This window comes from Lepidochelys olivacea, assembly GCF_965140295.1.
Source record: "Lepidochelys olivacea isolate rLepOli2 genome assembly, chromosome: 8".
NCBI lineage: Eukaryota > Metazoa > Chordata > Testudines > Cheloniidae > Lepidochelys > Lepidochelys olivacea.
The window spans coordinates 77717501-77735000 of record NC_140418.1 but is presented as its reverse complement, the minus strand read 5'-3'; the positions used below and the strand labels follow the sequence as shown (position 1 = coordinate 77735000).

General features: G+C 37.5%; 1 protein-coding gene across 1 annotated transcript in view; it reads left to right on the top strand.

Moving 5' to 3' along the window:
* LMO4 (LIM domain only 4) overlaps window positions 1–10235 on the top strand; it is a 19202-nt gene extending 8967 nt beyond the window's left edge. The window contains exons 3-5 of the mRNA XM_084638052.1: window positions 1296–1392; window positions 1740–1895; window positions 6099–10235. Coding sequence (XP_084494178.1) covers window positions 1296–1392; window positions 1740–1895; window positions 6099–6107 — 262 coding nt within the window. The 3' untranslated portion in view covers window positions 6108–10235. The remainder of the gene's footprint in view (window positions 1–1295; window positions 1393–1739; window positions 1896–6098) is intronic.
* The last annotated feature ends 7265 nt before the right edge of the window (window positions 10236–17500 follow it).

Genomic DNA, 17500 nt, shown 5'->3' with positions numbered 1-17500 from the left:
ATCATTCAGATTATGGGTATTCTGTAGTAACACGTCTCCTTGGTTGACACAAACAGAATTTTATGACTTTATTTGGATAGGAAGGAAATGCAAATATTAATATTTATTATGACACCAATACATTAATTTGTAAATCCTATTACTCTGTTTTTACATCATGTAGGAAAGTGGGTCTGTGACCCTGCCAACTAGTTCAGGTTCCCTTTTCACTATGAAATGATTTTGGTAGTCTTCTTTTTTATAAATATTTGTGGATATTAAAAGGAGAATGCCAAAAACAAATAAAGCTTTTCTAATTCTTGCTAACCTGTCCTGTGGAAGTGGAAGTTCAATATTCATTTATGTATTATATCTTGACTCAGTGTGTTGTGCCTTTAAATGGATTTGAAGAATTATGTATATATTTTTTTCTTCACTACTCTTCTGCCTAACACACACACACTTCCCCCTCCCTTCCCCCCAACCCCATGGCAGATGTTGTGGTCTCATTTGATTGCATAGGAAAACTGCAGTGATACAGCAAACACCCAGAGAGATATGATGACAAATGGGTCCAGATCCCGGTAAATTACTTTCTGCTCAAATCGAAATTTCATTCAGTTTGTTGCTAGCAGAGATGAAGTAATCTAAATTGTGGACTCAGGAGCAGATAGAGGGAAGTTGGAGCAAGCATTTCATTATCGAGAGAGAGAGAAGGTTAGGATGAAAGAGATGAGCAGAGGCAAATCTAAAGTGTTGACACCATGATTGAAAAGGTTAACCCATACACATTATATATCAACCTGGATAGCAGAGAGTTTCTAATGGAAACTCTGCACTGATGGAGGTTTACTGGAGTTTCAATACACTGAGCATGATGTCTTCTTAGATATACAATCAAATCCTCTTAACCCTTTTGATGACTCATATCTCAAGATATGATTAAAGTACAAAAGAGTTCTTCATATAATTTCAAGGACACAATGCATTTAAACTCCAGTCATGAATTGTATCTTTTTTTTTCTTCTGATGAACCCAGTAATCTGATAAAATGTGTGTAGTACAGAATTGTTTTGTATTTGCTTGAGGTGCAAGTCAATATTTTTGATTAAATTCTGTGCATCCCTGTCTCTGAGGTAGGGTGAAGCTTCCGGTTATACAGAAATGTATCTTGCACATTACAGTATGTAAACAAGTTGAAATACGGGGGCAGAAGTCTAAAATAGTTATATAATATCTTGTCATGTTGATGCACAAAAACAATATTCAGAGCCTCTTGTGTATTAAATCATTCATGATCATCACCCTTATTTCAGGTTATTTGGAAATAGTGGTGCTTGCAGCGCTTGTGGACAGTCAATTCCTGCTAGTGAGCTGGTCATGAGGGCACAAGGCAACGTCTATCATCTTAAGGTAGGTCTCTTCTCCTGTCTGTTGACTTTGTTAATAGTACTGCTTCACTGTGTGCTTCTTACATGGTATAACTTCTGCATCCCTCATATATTCCTAAAAGAGCAGGGCAATAATTACTAATAAGAGTGTGTGTTCTAAAACTTCCCATAGTGCATAGCGTTGTCCTCTAATAATCAGTAAAACTCCACTTGAGTAACAGCAGGTAAGACCAACACCATATTTGGTGATACTAGGAACTAAGCAGCTTCAGACCTCATGCTTTACTGATAAATCTCTCAAGAATAACACTTAAACCTGCAGCATTTTTAATTGGCGCCAGTTTCATTTGCTGTGTCTTTCCTTTTCAGTGTTTTACTTGCTCTACCTGCCGGAATCGCCTGGTCCCAGGAGACCGGTTTCACTACATCAATGGCAGTTTATTTTGTGAACATGATAGACCTACAGCTCTCATCAATGGCCATTTGAATTCACTTCAGAGCAATCCACTACTGCCAGACCAGAAGGTGAATACTCAGCAATTACTAATAAGCTTTATTAGAGTTAAATTAAGATCAATTTCTTTTCAACCTAATAGTGGACACTGTTCTCCCTCTTCTTCTCTCCCCCCAAACCACACACACAAAGGGGCCTTTGAATAACTGAATTTAGTTATAAGACTTTTTGGAGGAAATATAAACCCTTAAATATGAAAGTTGTATTAATTGAGTTCAGTTTATTCAGATTTGGGTATTTCTAGCTGTATAGCTATTGAGCTAGTAACGTATAATGGGCTATGGGGAGCAAACCCTAATATAAACTCTCTTGAAGAGAAGCATTTCCTTTTAAAATGTTGAGATTAAGGATTGCAAGGGAGCAGGTTACAGTGGGAGGAAAATTAGATCCTTTAATTATGGTAACAAATGTCTTATGAAGAAAAGGTTCCTGAATTAGTAGAAACTAGGGCACATACCGTTTCAGACTAACATATTACACTTAGTATGTTTCCTAAACTAATATTCAAAAACTGTGGTATCCTTAGAAAAGTAGTCTGAATGTTTTACATGTCATAAAATCAAAGTTTTATTCTCTCATCACTCCATAACACTAACATCTCCAGTAGAGATTGTGTATCCCTGTGCATGACAGCTCTTGGTCCATAGTTGCAAGTAAATTGAGTATACACATGTAGTAGCAGAGGGAAAAATTTGTATCAACAGTTGTCCTGTAGTTCTAGAACTGGATAGTTTTAGATCTATTTTCATCTCCTTAATAAGTCCTATGGCTATGCAAGTGAGTGCATTTTGATAGTGCTGTGCCTAATTTGTAACAATTACTGTCAACCTTCAGTTAAGAGACTGTTCATTCCACACTGGTCCAGAAAAGAGTGAATGTATGACTCTTGCACATAATTTTATTCACCTCATATTTCATACTGATTATGTATTGATGACATTGATTCATTTACTCTTTACAGCGCCACTTGCATGGATATTAAATCTTATTGACCACAGATGAATTTTAATTTCAGATTGGTGATAGATTTTTCCATCAGCTCTGATAGTATATTTGACTTTTTCATCATTAACCCAGGCAATCACACAGCACTGAGTTATTGCACTGAAACAAAAAGTGCACATTTCAGTTGGTAATTCTTTATAGATTTACAATAGGAACTTCATTAATGTCTGTAAGGATCACAAAAAATAACATTTATCTGCAAACAGGAATTCAGAAGATTAAAAAATAGCTGGGGAAAATGCTAGGCTTCTTATGTATTCTGTAACATACAAAAGAATTTTAAATTACTTATTTCTTTAGTGGGTAAATTTGTACAGGAAAACATGAACTGGTTTCTAATTTTGACCAGTTTTGTGTTGCATCGCTACATTACTATAGACTTGTTTGTCTTTTACTCTGCACAAATGTAACTGAATAATCTTAAGTATATTTCCAGTCTCTTAGAAAGTGAACTGTAATTACGTCAAAATATGAACACTTATTTACTTAATTTGTCTATCAGAGTAACTGGATTGAATACTGAGTCTTAATTACTTGTTCTGCATAACTATTTAGGAGTGATGAAGAATATGAGGTCTGTTCAAGGAAGTACAAATGCATGTAAAGATTCATAGATCTATACTACTGTGTATTTTAATGAAACAAATCTATAATACAGACTAGCTAGCAATGAATCTGTTAAATGAACAGTTGCAGAGAACCTATTTCAAAATATAGGTAAAACCATTCATCTTTATATATAGTAGTAAAAAGTTTGCCATTCTGAGAAAATAAGTGCTTTATTCACTTGCCTTGTGTGGAGGTAAAGTTTATTGCAACTTCAGATAGGTGTCTAAATAGTCACTTAGTTTTATCAGTGTCTTGCTATGCTTTAGCAAAACAAAAACGATTTAGTTACAAAAATATCAGTAGACCCAGTGAGGAAAAGAGAAGTAAAACTGGCTTGTGTAGCTTGCAAAATTGCAGCTATCCTGCTAGGAGCTAAATGCAGAGGAAGCATTTAATAAGAACAGGGCCTCATTATCACTATCATTGGCTATTAACTACATTGCTACAGTATATGATGAGGCAGACAGAGGTGTTAAGGAGAAAATTGGAGAGAGAAATCTCACAATTAGTGTATCTTAGGAATAATTTCTTTATACCCACTTTCACAGGGGGAATTGGGGAGTAATGTGAACTTTGAAAACTGAAATCTATGTGAGGAAATGAGCTGGGGTCTGTCTGACTTCTAGTCTTGGAAACTAAAGAGGAAGGTGCCAAAAAAGTAATGTTTCTTTAAAATGCATAAAACAATATAAGAATGTACATATTAGAAGTACTTTCCAGAGAGCTATGTTATGGGCTACTGAGTAAAAACGTACTTCCAATTTGACAGCATTAGCTGAAATAGATACGATACCCAGTATTAAACGTTACAGACCAATCAATCTTCAGGTTTTTTGCTCTTTCCCTAAAGATTATGAGCAAAGTAGAATATAGCACAGCTATTCATAGCTAACTAGCTATTAAGAGGCCAAGGAGAGTTTAATACAAGTATGAGGTTCTTGGTACTGTGACTTATTTTTGTTTTGCACACGTATGAAGCCATATTTGACAACTATGGAGTCAACTTATTACAGTCTTAGTCAATATAGGTCCCAAATGGAAGCTAGAGTTTATACTAGTGATTGGCACAAGTCTGAGTTAAATAGCCCAATTCTACTTAAAAGGTTGCTTTTTTACATAAAAATTACGTGCAATGATATTGACTCTTCCTGCCTTTCACCTTCTTAAGCTATGTTCAAAGGCTTTTAGCTATAACTTTTCATTATTTGCTGTGTATTTTGAAAAAATAAATTCAAGTATTTAAACTGAGTGCTGTTTACAAGCACAATGCAAAGCCCTAGAGTGCCAGGACATAAGGTCGTGGGTGCCACATTATTTAAAGGAGGGGGTGCTGTCCACTGCAGAGAACATAGTCTGCACCTAATTCACTATTTCTGGAAGTCATAGTGTTTTTTTTTTTTTTTTTTACTAGTTCTTGTTTGTTACAGCATTTCCATTTTCCAAAAAGTGGTGTAAGTTTTTTCCACCCATGGGCAATGTTTGGCGTGTTCACTTATGTTCAGCTCCTAAACTTTTAAATAAAGTATGAGTTAGATTACGTCTTGCTATTCTATTTCTTGGAAAAGATCTTTTTTAAAAAAAGAAAATCTTCATTTACATATCACTCAACAATTCCCTTGTAGTTACATAATTGGTGTTGTCTGTGTCCGTAGTAGAGGCTATTTGATGCTCATTTATTAAATATGCTTGCTGGCTGCTCTCTAATCTTTGTTCTGGACAGACAAATTACCTTTCTCACACTGAGCTTCAGCTCTCGGGAATTAAACCTCCAAGCTTCCTCCACTTTAATTAGCTTGAAAGTGGGGGGTTGCAGTTACTACTAGACCTCAGGCTTTTAGTAACTTGAAGGGTGAAAAGAACTTCCTGGGAAGCTCAAAATGTCATTTAAAAACCATAAAAATCTAATATATATTATTTCATTTTGGTAATTGCCAACAGATTGTATTTGAAGACTCTGGATGATCATTTGTACTTTATCTATGAAAGTTAGATTTCTCTGGAGCTAGGCACTTTTAATTATCACAATTCATTAACACATCAGTGTGGAAGACCGTTTGACTTCATATATTAAAATGTTTATGTAACATTAACTAACATCGCAGATGAGGAATTTTTAAAAGGAGGGGGGAAATCCCCAAATATCTATATTTAGCTCTTGTGCTATGCAGCATATTAACCAAAGCTGCCTTGGGAGGATATTGGCTGTATTTCTTACTTTCTTCACACGGTATTTCTTCCAATTATAAGATCATATTACTAGCTTCTTCAAAGGCCAGGCATACCATTTCATTTCTTTCAATAGGGGCCCAGAAAAACACCTTTTTTCACTGTACGATTTCCAACCTGAAACTTTCTGAAAGTACACTTATTGTTACTGTCTCCAAGTTTAAAAACTGCAGGAAATGTTTGTTTTAGTTCTTCAGCATTTGAACATTAGTGGCATGAATGACTAGGGTAGAAAGCCTTAATCAAGTCGCAGTTGGAAAGTGATCTGATAAAAGAGATTCATGAATAAAAGAGAAGACACAAGCAGTTATGTTAGTTTCATATCTCAAATTGAGCTTATTAGCTAAGATGCCCATTTTTTTTATTTCTTACAGGTCTGCTAAAAGGTCAGAGTAATGCAGAATGCGTGCCTTCATCTCAAATTTTGTTCATCACAGATGGATCCCATGTCTCCAGTAGACACGTCACCTTTGTAGCTAGCATCAATGCCAGCTCCATGCCATTGCACCTTCTTTATTCTTGATTGCCCTTCCTACATTTATTGGTGTATTAAAATGACTGAATATGAACATTAAGGACTCCATGAACCTGGGCTAATGGGAGACTGTAGAGAAAATGAAAAAAGATCCACCGGAGGACATCTTTGGGGGCGGGGGTGGGGAAAATGTCTAAGGAAGCTGATTAAAAGCAGCATTTGAATCTGCGTTCTACACTCGTTAACAATTAGCAGGGCACTGGCCAGAGTTTGTACCCAGTGTTTTACCTTAACAACATTCTATTTGCTCTTTGTATATTTAAGTGTTGTAAGGAAACGTGTTTCAATCAAACTGAACATGAGATAAAGGAAAGATGTGGCTTTTGTGATAGAATATCACAAACACTTTTATTGTCTCTCTGTAAAATACAATGTATGTATGCATGTAAGTGTTTTTGTCCCCTACTGTTGCTACTTCCCATGGCGCCAAAAAAAAAAAGGCAGGCTCATAGCAGCTACTGTGTAGAAATTTTCACCTACTTCTAATTTGCTGAATGAAGAAAAATCTTTTATTTGTGATATTTTCAGAGACATTTGCTCTAGTACGGTGTATTTAAATAATAAAAACTTAAAACAAAAACACTTTATTGACTTTGGGTTTTAAAAGCTTTGCTTTGTTATACCACATTCTAAACTTTATGTAGCAGTTGCTTTAATTGTAAATAACTTTAAATCTAGTTTTCTTCTTACAGTTTTATGCCAATAAGGCATTTGTCAAACTACTTAATCCTGTCACTTTTGGCAGAGGTGCAGAGCAATGCTCCAAAACTTTTTTGTTCAGAATATTAATTCTGATAACAGCAAGCCTATCCTTACAGTTCAGCCATGTTGCAATGAATCTTGGTATGTACAAAAGTAACCACGGTCTTCCTTCATCCAGTCCTCCTTCAGAAGGGAACACACATACATACATATATATAAAAAATGTTATAGGAAAAACTCGCAACAAAGGGGTATGTGTTCTCTGACCCAATTCTTGAATTGGGTATTCCTATAAGGAGGTTTAGTAGTACCTCTGAATCTTGGCTATAGGAGAATAAATCACACTGAACAGTGGTGGTCTTGAGGGAAGAAAATGCCCTTTCCTGGCCTTTTTGGTACTAACGTGATCTTAAATGTGATCTGTTCTTGATGATTTATTATTAATTATTATTTTTTATTTTATTTTTAGTTTGAAAGAGAAGTAGGATTTCACCTAGTTTTTCCTTGAAATGCTAATTGGCTAACTATAGGGCATTCAGAAAAAACATTCCATGCTCTGGCTAGATGTGGGAAAAAATTATATTATGAACCTATGGACATAAGCTGTATGCCTTATACAGGGGAACAATGTTAAGTAGGCCTGGGAGATGCCTCTACTGTATTGCAACATTGTTAAACATTAGCAAAAGTCGAACAAGCTTGAAGTATATAATATTTTCTATTCACATTTTTAATTGTGCTTTTAAAAAGGTATTTATTCATTCATCTTGCCTAGTTACAGAGCAGCCATGACACATTAAGTGTTTCTGGTCATGCTGATGGGAGACTTAACCTTAAGTCCAGCTTTTTGTGTATCTAAACAACCAACAGCAAGCTTCTCTTTGCATCCTACTTCCTGGAACTTCTTTATATACAAAGTCTGCTAAATATCTGCTTTTAACACTTCAATGCTTGGAAAAATAAGACATTTCTTTGTGGGAGGAGAGACTGGTTTACCATATACTGTCAGGCACAAAAAACAAATGCGTGAGTGCATGAAGTGTGTGGCATTAAAAATTCTCTTATGGATAGTTTTCATGGCTTTGTTTTTAAAACATAATTACAGATTTTTAAGATGCTTCTCAGCTTTTTTTGATCCAGCATTAAATCTTTAGGTAGAGTTCTGCAAATTGTGCTGCTTTAATTTTTTTGCAAAGATGCTTTGAGACATACGAATATAGAATTCAAGTATTAGTGAGACTGTAGACATCTTTTATATTCTATCATTATAAGCACTCATGGTAGAGTGTTTAAATTGAACATGTACAGCTTTTTAGTTGTCCAATAACCTAGAAATGCTAAGAAGATGGTTAATAACTTAGTATGGCATTTAGTGATGTAGAGGTTGAAGTTCATTAAAGGCTTTAAATAAACTATTATATGACTGGTTTGTAAAGCACAGCTACCTATTTAATAGCAAGCTTTAAAAGCATTTCGTAAGTTGCAGACCTATAAGATTACAAATGTCACTCATGTTAGCATAATCCACATGCAAGTGGTGAAGCCTTTGCTTTGATGTGCTAAATTGGAGGAGGACTAATGGAGCTATGAATATACAATGGAACATATTTAAGTAGTATTCTTACTTTAGGTAAAACACTTTCTTGAAACCAGAGGCATTTCAAACAATAAAAATGGGCTTTAATGGGGATGCTAGGTGTGGATAGAAGGCTCCTGGAACCACTTAGATTTGTCCTTATGTGAGAAATAACTTGTGCTATTTTTTTTTCCCTCTTAAGGAGGTCTATAAGGAAAAACATGTACTTGTTCACCTTTTACCACATGTGTTTACTGCACTGATTCTGTGAAATATATGCTATTTGGTGTTCTGAAAAGCCATACAAATACAGTGTCATTTAGTAAGAGCTCCCACGCTTTCAAAGATGAATGCTGTTTTAAAAAATGAAAATTACTAATCTGAAATCATAGTGAACTGATAAAATGTTCTGTTTATATTGCATAAATGTCTCAATCATATAAATTGTCACTCTTATTAATGAAACAATTTTGTAAAAAGATTGCTCCCTAAAAGGGTTTAATGTTTTTACCTATCCAGCTGTCTAGTTATGAGGTTTACTCATCCCAGCAGGCTCTGGGACATTAAGCCTTTCCAAACCAAATTCTGTTTGCCACAAGATACAGTCTTTCCAGTCTTTCATGATTTATCTTTAAATATTTAAACAGGTTATGTAGTATCTTATGAAATATAAAATGAGGCTGTCGCACCAGAATGAAGCCTCTGAAATTAAGTCACATATTAAGAATATTAACCACATTGAGTTTGTCTCCTGTTTGCCTTATTAGTTAACACTGATAAAATTTGCATCAACTAATTTTAGGTTGAATTTTAATTTGTTTTTAGTATTTAAATGCCAATATAGTATGAGTTCATATCCCTTGCTATTATGATTTAAAAAATTAGTTTCAAATTATATTACTCTCTCCTGCCCAAGAATTATATATCAGAGTCTGGCAAACAGCCATATGCCATTATTCCAAACAGCTCTATTGGAGGGAGGGGAAGGAGAAAGTCAGTGGAAGCCACAATCTTTAATTTTAAGTACTAACCTGCTTTAGTGTGGCATTATCTCTAAGTGGTTGTGTTCTTGGACTGACCTCGTTACCAGAAACTATAAAGCAGGAAGTTCTAGATAGCCAGTGCTACTGCTTGTTGCTTTGGTTCCAGGTGTATGTCTCTTGTCAGTCCAGCTAAGCCACAGAAAAGCTTATTGTAATTAAGTAGCAATTTGTTTCCATGAAACTGCAATTAAAGTATGACTGAGCAGCCATTTTAGATTGGCAGTGCTTTGAATGCATGTTAAACAGTGAGCAGCTCTCATTTTCTCTCTGTAGAGTCTGAGCTCTGAATAACAGTGAAGTATAACATGCTCACCTATGTCCCTTGTCAAGTTAAAAGAATCCGAGTCCTCACTGAAGCACTCTGATCTCATTGTGAACATGCTGAGAGCAATGACAAGTCAGGGCTGATCTTTGGAAGTTGAACTTAAACTTTAGGTACTGTAAGTTGCATTACTATGTTCTGTTCTTGTATAAGCAAGGATGTGTACATTTCCTACAGGGAATGTTTTCAACTTCAGATTGATTCTGTTGAGAATGAACTGCAAGTAGGGGGAGGGTCAAGCCAATAATGTACTAGAGGTCCTGACTTGTTAGAGCTGTGTAAACAGGGTTACTGTATCTCCATAATTGCAACTAATAAAAGGCTAGAACAAAATGCAAATTGTGTTTATAAATTGTTTTAATGAACCCAGAAATTTATTTAGAATGGTCATTATTTGCACACTTCTACAACAGGCAAGGCTGATTTAAGTGACCAAGATACCATCTTTTTTTGTCCACACCCCTCTGTTCCCTTGCTAGCCTTAAACTGTAGTGTTCCCAGGAAACCACACAGTCAGATTATCAAAACCTATTGGCAAAGGTACTAAATGCTGGGCTCTACCTATTTACTAGTAGGTGGACTTTAAAAATGAGATGCAAAGTTTTTGGTACAAAAAGGTTTTTAATTTGTAAGAACTCCAAAGAGGAATGAACTTTATAGCTATTAATTACATTTCAGAACCATCACTACATTGGTTCCTGTGCTTGTGGCAATGACATCACAACCGCGATGTGCATCAGGTGAGAGCCATTTTATGCTAAGCCACATTTTTTCGCTGTCTCAAAAATGTTCCTTGCAGGGCTGAAATTTAGGCTTTGATCCTACGTTGTGATCCACAAGGGCAGATTACTGCACCCAGGCAGGCCGCCACTGAAACTAATATGACTCTGTGTGGGCACAGCAATCCACCTGCATGGACCACAAGGCAGTTCTGGGGTCTTAGCCTCTGCCCAGCAGTGAATTTTTTGGAAGATGTTAAAAAATAATCGGTTGGACTGAGTAATAAGTACGGAGTATTTTTTTTTTCCATGTGTATATCTTAGTTAATGATAAAACTAAATGTTTAAAAACTAACCTAAGTTCTCAGATGTGCCTTTGAACTACCAGAGGGAATGTGGGCTAATGGACACAGGGTCCAAGACTGGCATGCAGCACACATACGTCCTATTCCAGCACAGCCACTGACCTGCTGTGGGTATGCCTACACTGCACCAGGGTGCAAGCTGCCAGCCCATGGTTGAGCTAGCATCCTAAAAAATCACAGCCCAGCTGTTGGGGTTCTGGTGGCAGCTTGGGCTCTGAAGCCCCGCCTGGCTCTGGTTTCTACCGAGTCTCTGCCAGAGCTGCAATGGCCACACTGCTATTTTCAGCATGCTAGTGTGAGCCAAGCTAGTGCAGGTCTGTCTACCCAGGCCGGGAGGCTCACTCCTCGCTGCAGTGTAGACATACCCTGTGTGACCTTGGCCTAATTGTTATGCCTTTCTGTGCCCCTGTTTCCTCTTCTAACCTTTATATGTGTCTGTACAGCATCTAGCACAACCGGGCCCTGATCTCTCTTGGGGCCTCTAAGTGTTACTATAATACAAATAATAATCTGAAGAAATTTGGTGATTGGAAAATGCTTTACAGGCCATGCCTGATACCTATTCATTTTTTCTGTTACTGAGACTCCACTAAGGACCCCATCTTTGCAATAATTTAAAAAATGTGAGTTGTCCTGTTAATGGGTCAACTCAAGTGAGACAAGTTACTCATGTGCTTAAATATCTGCCCGATATTTCAGATGAGCTCATAGAATCATAGAATATCAAGGTTGGAAGGGACCATCAAGGTTGGAAGGGACCTCAGGAGGTCATCTAGTCCAACCCCTGCTCATCTACCATCTAAGCACCAGAATTAGTGGTGAGACTTTCCAAAGCGCTCAGTACATTGGGTGCTGAGTTGTTTTGAAAAAGCTGGTTATATATGTTACAAGGGCAGTGGCTGGGTGCTGAGCACTTCTGAAAATCTGGCATTTAAGTTCTTCTGACATCCACCCGTTCAAACACTGCTCTGTCTGGCCCTGACGCCATTCTCAAGTATTTATAACCTTATTTATCTGAGAACCAAATTGCTTAACACTTGTCAGGCACTTGTCCTCATTGAGGAATGAGTTCACGGTGAGTTTGAAAAGTCACAACCATCTTTTCTGAGTTATCTAAAAGTGCAAAAAAAGTATCTTACTTTTACTTTTTGTATGACACTTTTTCCCACCACCCACTTAGCCCAAAAAATGGTTCAATTTGTTTTGTGGAAACATTCCTTCACAATGTAACATGAGGCTTGATACTAAATGTGAGAAATTTTCAGCTCTGAAGGAATAGTTTTGGGACAGTTATCAAGGAGTGAAAATAGTGTCAAATGGAATAGCTCTACCGAGAGTGGGCCCCAAGCCTGCAAATCTGTCCAGAAGTAATGGTCAGTAGTGCCAGTGAATTAAATGGCCCCTACTCACCTAAGTAAAAAGTTACTCACATGCGTAGGAATGCAGGCTAAGGCCTGATGTGTACAGAAGATGTAATGCCTTGCACCCTGGCAGCGTAATAATGAAGGCCCAATCCTATGTGTTGTGCTGTGCTTGCCCTCTGCGGCAAAGGAAGAGGAGGATGCTCAGCAACTCACAACAGGCACTCAGGATTGGGTTCAAAGCATACAGCCCAGATGCCTCAGGCGCAGAGGTAGCTAATGATTGTTTCCAATTTTGTTAAAATGCCTTTTAAAGTATATTTTTACCTCTTTGGGGATCTTATAAGAAAGCTTTTTGCTAAAAACTTCTGCAGTTGACCGTAATATCTCATGATGACCATCGGCTATGCTGAACGCATGCCAGTTGTTTTGCAGGTCTCATACTCAGTCTTGAAAGACAAGAGATTGTCCTGTGTTTTAAGGAAAACTTGACTGCTTAAAGAAAAATAAATGAACAAGACTGATATTAACTTTACACCCATCCTCCGTTTCTTTAAGGAACAGTGGATAAATGTCCATTAGACAAATGCATTAAAAAAAACCACCAGCCAGCAACTAATAGTAAATGGCATGTTACACTGTCTTTATGTGCTGTAAAACACTTTGCTGTTATTGAAAACAAAGGGACATTGATGTTAAAAATTAAAAAAAACAACCTCTTTAAAAATAAATAAGACACACTGAAGTCCAACAATCCCAAAGGAAAGAACTGAGAGCCATCACACATGTATAACGAACTGTTCACTTAGGCAATTATATAAGCAATATTGGTACTTTAATACAAACTACTAAAAGACTTCAGGTTCTTACAATAAAGAATATCCTCCGAGTTACTCAACTTAATATATCAAAGCAGTTTTTGACCCTACAGCAATCATTCTGAAGGTGTAGCTGGTATATTTGTGCTTATGTCGTAATTTAAAATGATTATTCTCGCTTCATCAGTCAGTCTTTTAAGATGGCTTGAAAAAAAACCATATTACAAATGAGCTACTATTCTTATTCGTTGTTTTAAGAAGGATAGGCACTGAAGTATTCAAATGGAACAGATTATACCTTTAATTACATCCAAACAGGATGCTGAGCTGATTTTTCTATTTTCCGTTTAATTGCTGTAGTTCAAAAAGATATTGAAAAATGTTAGATGAATTAGCTAACCATAACCTTATGGTGTTGTGTTTACTAAAGATCCTAGTACAACAACAAAAATCTCCAGCAAACCAAAAATGAATTTTAAGGGAAAAATTCTGCTCTCTTTTCAAAACATGTTTCACTAAAACATCATTTTTGACCAGAATAGTGTTAGAAAGATTGCGTTATGAGTGTTCTTTATTCCCTGCAAGCAACCTTAGCAACTACTGTATTACTTGTTTGTACAGCACCCAGCCTGTTAGGGCTCAGCGCCTGATTGGGACCTCTATGAGCTACTGTAATGGGGAGCAAAGCCATGTTAGTTCTCAAAGCTGATAATCAATGTGTAGTTCACGGACATTTTTGCAGCTCTACAGCCTCTTTTTAGGTTGTGTTTGAACTCATATGCTCCTATATAGAGAATAATGAAAGCAAACACAATTTATCACTTCTTAAACTAAATATATTGCCATTTTGTTTGCATGTGCATGTAACTAGATCACTCACCATAGATATTTAGAATATGTGCTACGACATTACAGCCAGCGATAAATCCTACAAGCTTACTGTATACGTGTTATTTGCTGCAACATTAAGCTCAGTAAGAATTTTATATGTACTGTGTACCAAAACTAAATATAGTGCAGAATTGATGCACAGCTGTAAACAAGAACATAACTTCCCTAGTCAACACAGTGACGTTGGCAGCTTGTGTGGCAATGCGTTTGTAAACAGCTGACGCTAAACCACAATGACATTTTTTTTATAATGATGTTTTTCAAAAGCGTTCTTTAATGGCTGTACAGTATGACACACTACTATGGTAAAGAGGCACAATGGGATGTGTTGTGCATTGGTGTTTTTGTCGGAAATTGCTCTTGTACAGAGGTTTTACAGCAGTGCCGTGGGTTCAGACAGCGATGACGCAGGCTCGCCCCATGTAAATGGTATTTTGTGGGTTATCTTAGTTCGTTACTTTCAATTGGGCTAAGGCTTTGCTACCCATTCGTTGTGCTGATACTGTGCATAGTAAAGCTCAAGCTGTGGCCTTAAATACTCAACGCTTTTGCAAGACCATGACACTAGTAGGTTTTAGCCATTGAGATGTTGGCAGGTCTGAAAAGGGGATATGTTACAGCCTTGCCAGCACTTCACAGGTAATGTGGGGAGATCCAGTGTGTAATTAAAATAGCAGGAGCAAGAGTTGGACACAACTTTTATTGAAGTGCAGGGAAAAGACGCATTGGGCCAGATGTATTAATCCTGTAATAACTTGAAATATAATCAGTACATTGCTGCAGGGATGGGGCGGTAGAAAGGGAGGCATCCGGTTTAAGTTTACAGGCTTTCCCAGTTCATTAAAAAGTGAATCAATCAGGCAGACAAACAGGCTTGATTTCCAAAGGGCCAGGAATTCTAAATGGGGTTTTGGATGTTCTAAGCCTTGCAGATGGTATTTTCTTCACCTGGAGGGTGGTGTAACTCAGCAGCCATCTATTTGTGTAGGTGATTGTTTCACCCTGCTAGAGCAATTAAAATGTTTTAGAAATACAAAGCGAGAAAAAGTGATGCTGGCTAGATTTTGAACCCTGAAAAGATAGGAGGAGGCAGTGCTGAGGGCTATATAGAGGTAATACAAATACACATTTTAAAAAAAGTTTTGTTTTATATTTTCTAGAGTGGTGATTTTGCCAGGAGGCAGATGGGCAGAATGACTCTGCCTACAGGACCACTGACATGGTAATTAGCTCATTACTGTTAATTTTTGCCAGTCTGGACAGATGAGCAACATATTTTCAAAATGGAAGAAAATTAAAAAATTAGAAATAATATATCTGGAGCTGGCAGTTCCTGAGACCCTTTGATGAATATGGTGCTTTTATACAGAACAAGGAACATCCTCCTACAGTTAGTTTGCTCACACCCACAGGCATTCAGAGGTTTAGGACAGCATGCCCTAATATTTAAATAGGATTCATTACTTTTTAATTACTGCTCAGTACAGTCACTAAAGAGTACAATAGGACTCAGTCAGAACCCATGTTTGTTCAAAATGTTGTGCTATGATTGCTCTACAGTAGATGGAAGGTTATTTAATCAATGGGCTGAAGTTCCCATGAGAAATAATATCACAGTTGCAATCACACAGTCAACTAAGAGCACTGATATAAAATTATTTCCTCCTGTCTACATTGATATGACTATATTATAAGCATGAGTAAGGTCTGATGTTCATATTTAGAGTGGACGAACGCTGGGCAATTTCAGCCTCAAACTTAGAAGTGGTGATTTCAATGTGATTTGACAGTTCTTTAGCTGGGCATTATATCCCTTTCTGGACATTCTCTCCACAATGAGAGTCTAAATATTCCTCAGCCCTCTTTAACTGCTGATAAGGTACAGCGCAGCATATTATTGTGCTCATTAGGGGCTGGATTCTGCCGCCATTCTACATGTTGAGGAGTCGTACTAGTAGTAGTACCTTATGCTGTGAGTTGTCCCAATGAGTTCAGTAGGTTTACTCATGGGCTAAGGTACCATTCAAAGAGAATAAGGGCAGCGGAGTTGGGCCCTATCTTTTCTGATGTGCTTGCGCTTTAAAAAAGTGTTTAAATCGACCAAACTATTTATAACTACTCCGGCCATAAAGAGGAAAACACAGTATTAGTTATTAGCATTTCTTTTCCATTTTCTTCAAGGCAAAACTTTGGCTGGACCATATGTTAATCCCACTCAACCATATTACTTCGGACTAGCAAAAGCCCTTTTGGAATATACTTATCCAGCTCCATGAACTCCTTTGGTAGAAGAGCTGCATTATATACCCATCTACATTAAACTGCAATTAGAAAGCCTGTTTAAACTCTAATAAACAAACAAAATCCCCACAGAAATTAAGGCTGAAATTTAATCTGGTTGAATCCAATTCTTTTTCCTGTGTTCTGTAGGGTTTTCCAACCAATATCCTATGGGCTGCAATTCATGGCTACAAGCTAGAAGACAGGATGTTTTGCTTTTAATTTTGAATTTCTTGGCTTGTGTTGATTTCAGCTAGATCCTTAAACTTATTGTTTTTCTGTTTGTAAACTTCCTCTTCTTTTTTTTTTTTAAATGTCACTTTACCCCATCCCTCTAGGTCCTGGCTACTCTGGGGAAATTTTCTAACTGGTTTTAAAACTGGGTCAGCTAACACTTTAAAACCAGTCAGAGCTGTAGCATCCGCCTGGTGTGGGGCAGTTTAAAGTGGCCTGCTCTGTTTGTGCTGAATCAGTTCCAGTACAGTAAAAATGGGGCTGGCTGCCTTAAGCCACAGAAAACGAGCTATACACATGGCTCTGGCTGCTTTAAAGACCAGGATAGCTGAATCTGTTTTAAAACCAGTTTGAAAAATGTCCCTAGTGCAGACCCTTAGTGACTAGAGACATATCTTTATAGTCATAAATACACCCACGCTGTTCATATATAGATATCCACATACTTAACATGCCTTTGGCTGACAGCCAGGAGAATGCCAGGGGGCCATAGTCTCTTATGTTTCCATGAGCCAGAGCTTTCACTATCTACCAGGGAGGAAATGAGCTCCCAGCTCTGTGGCGGACTCTGTTCTTCCCTGCCCCTGCTCTTGTGGAAGCCCGTCTGTGGGTACTTTGGAGGGCCAGAGCTCTATAACAATTAAGGCTAGTGGTAGGATAGCTGGAGAGCAGCTGCAATCCACAGCTTGCTCCCCTGCAGATTTCCAATTGGATAATGCCCTCCAAGGAGCATTAACTTCTACTGGGCTCTTTTATGATAGCTACTGCACAGCCGTGGGAGAAGGCAGTGTTAAAGTGGGTGGGAGGGCCATCAAGGCAGTACTGAAGAGCAATGTGGAGGCTCTGGCATGCACAAGACTTGGCACAGAGCATCCTGCAGAGCCCAGGTTCTGCAGCTTTGCAACTTTGCATTTCCTGAAGCTCCCTCAA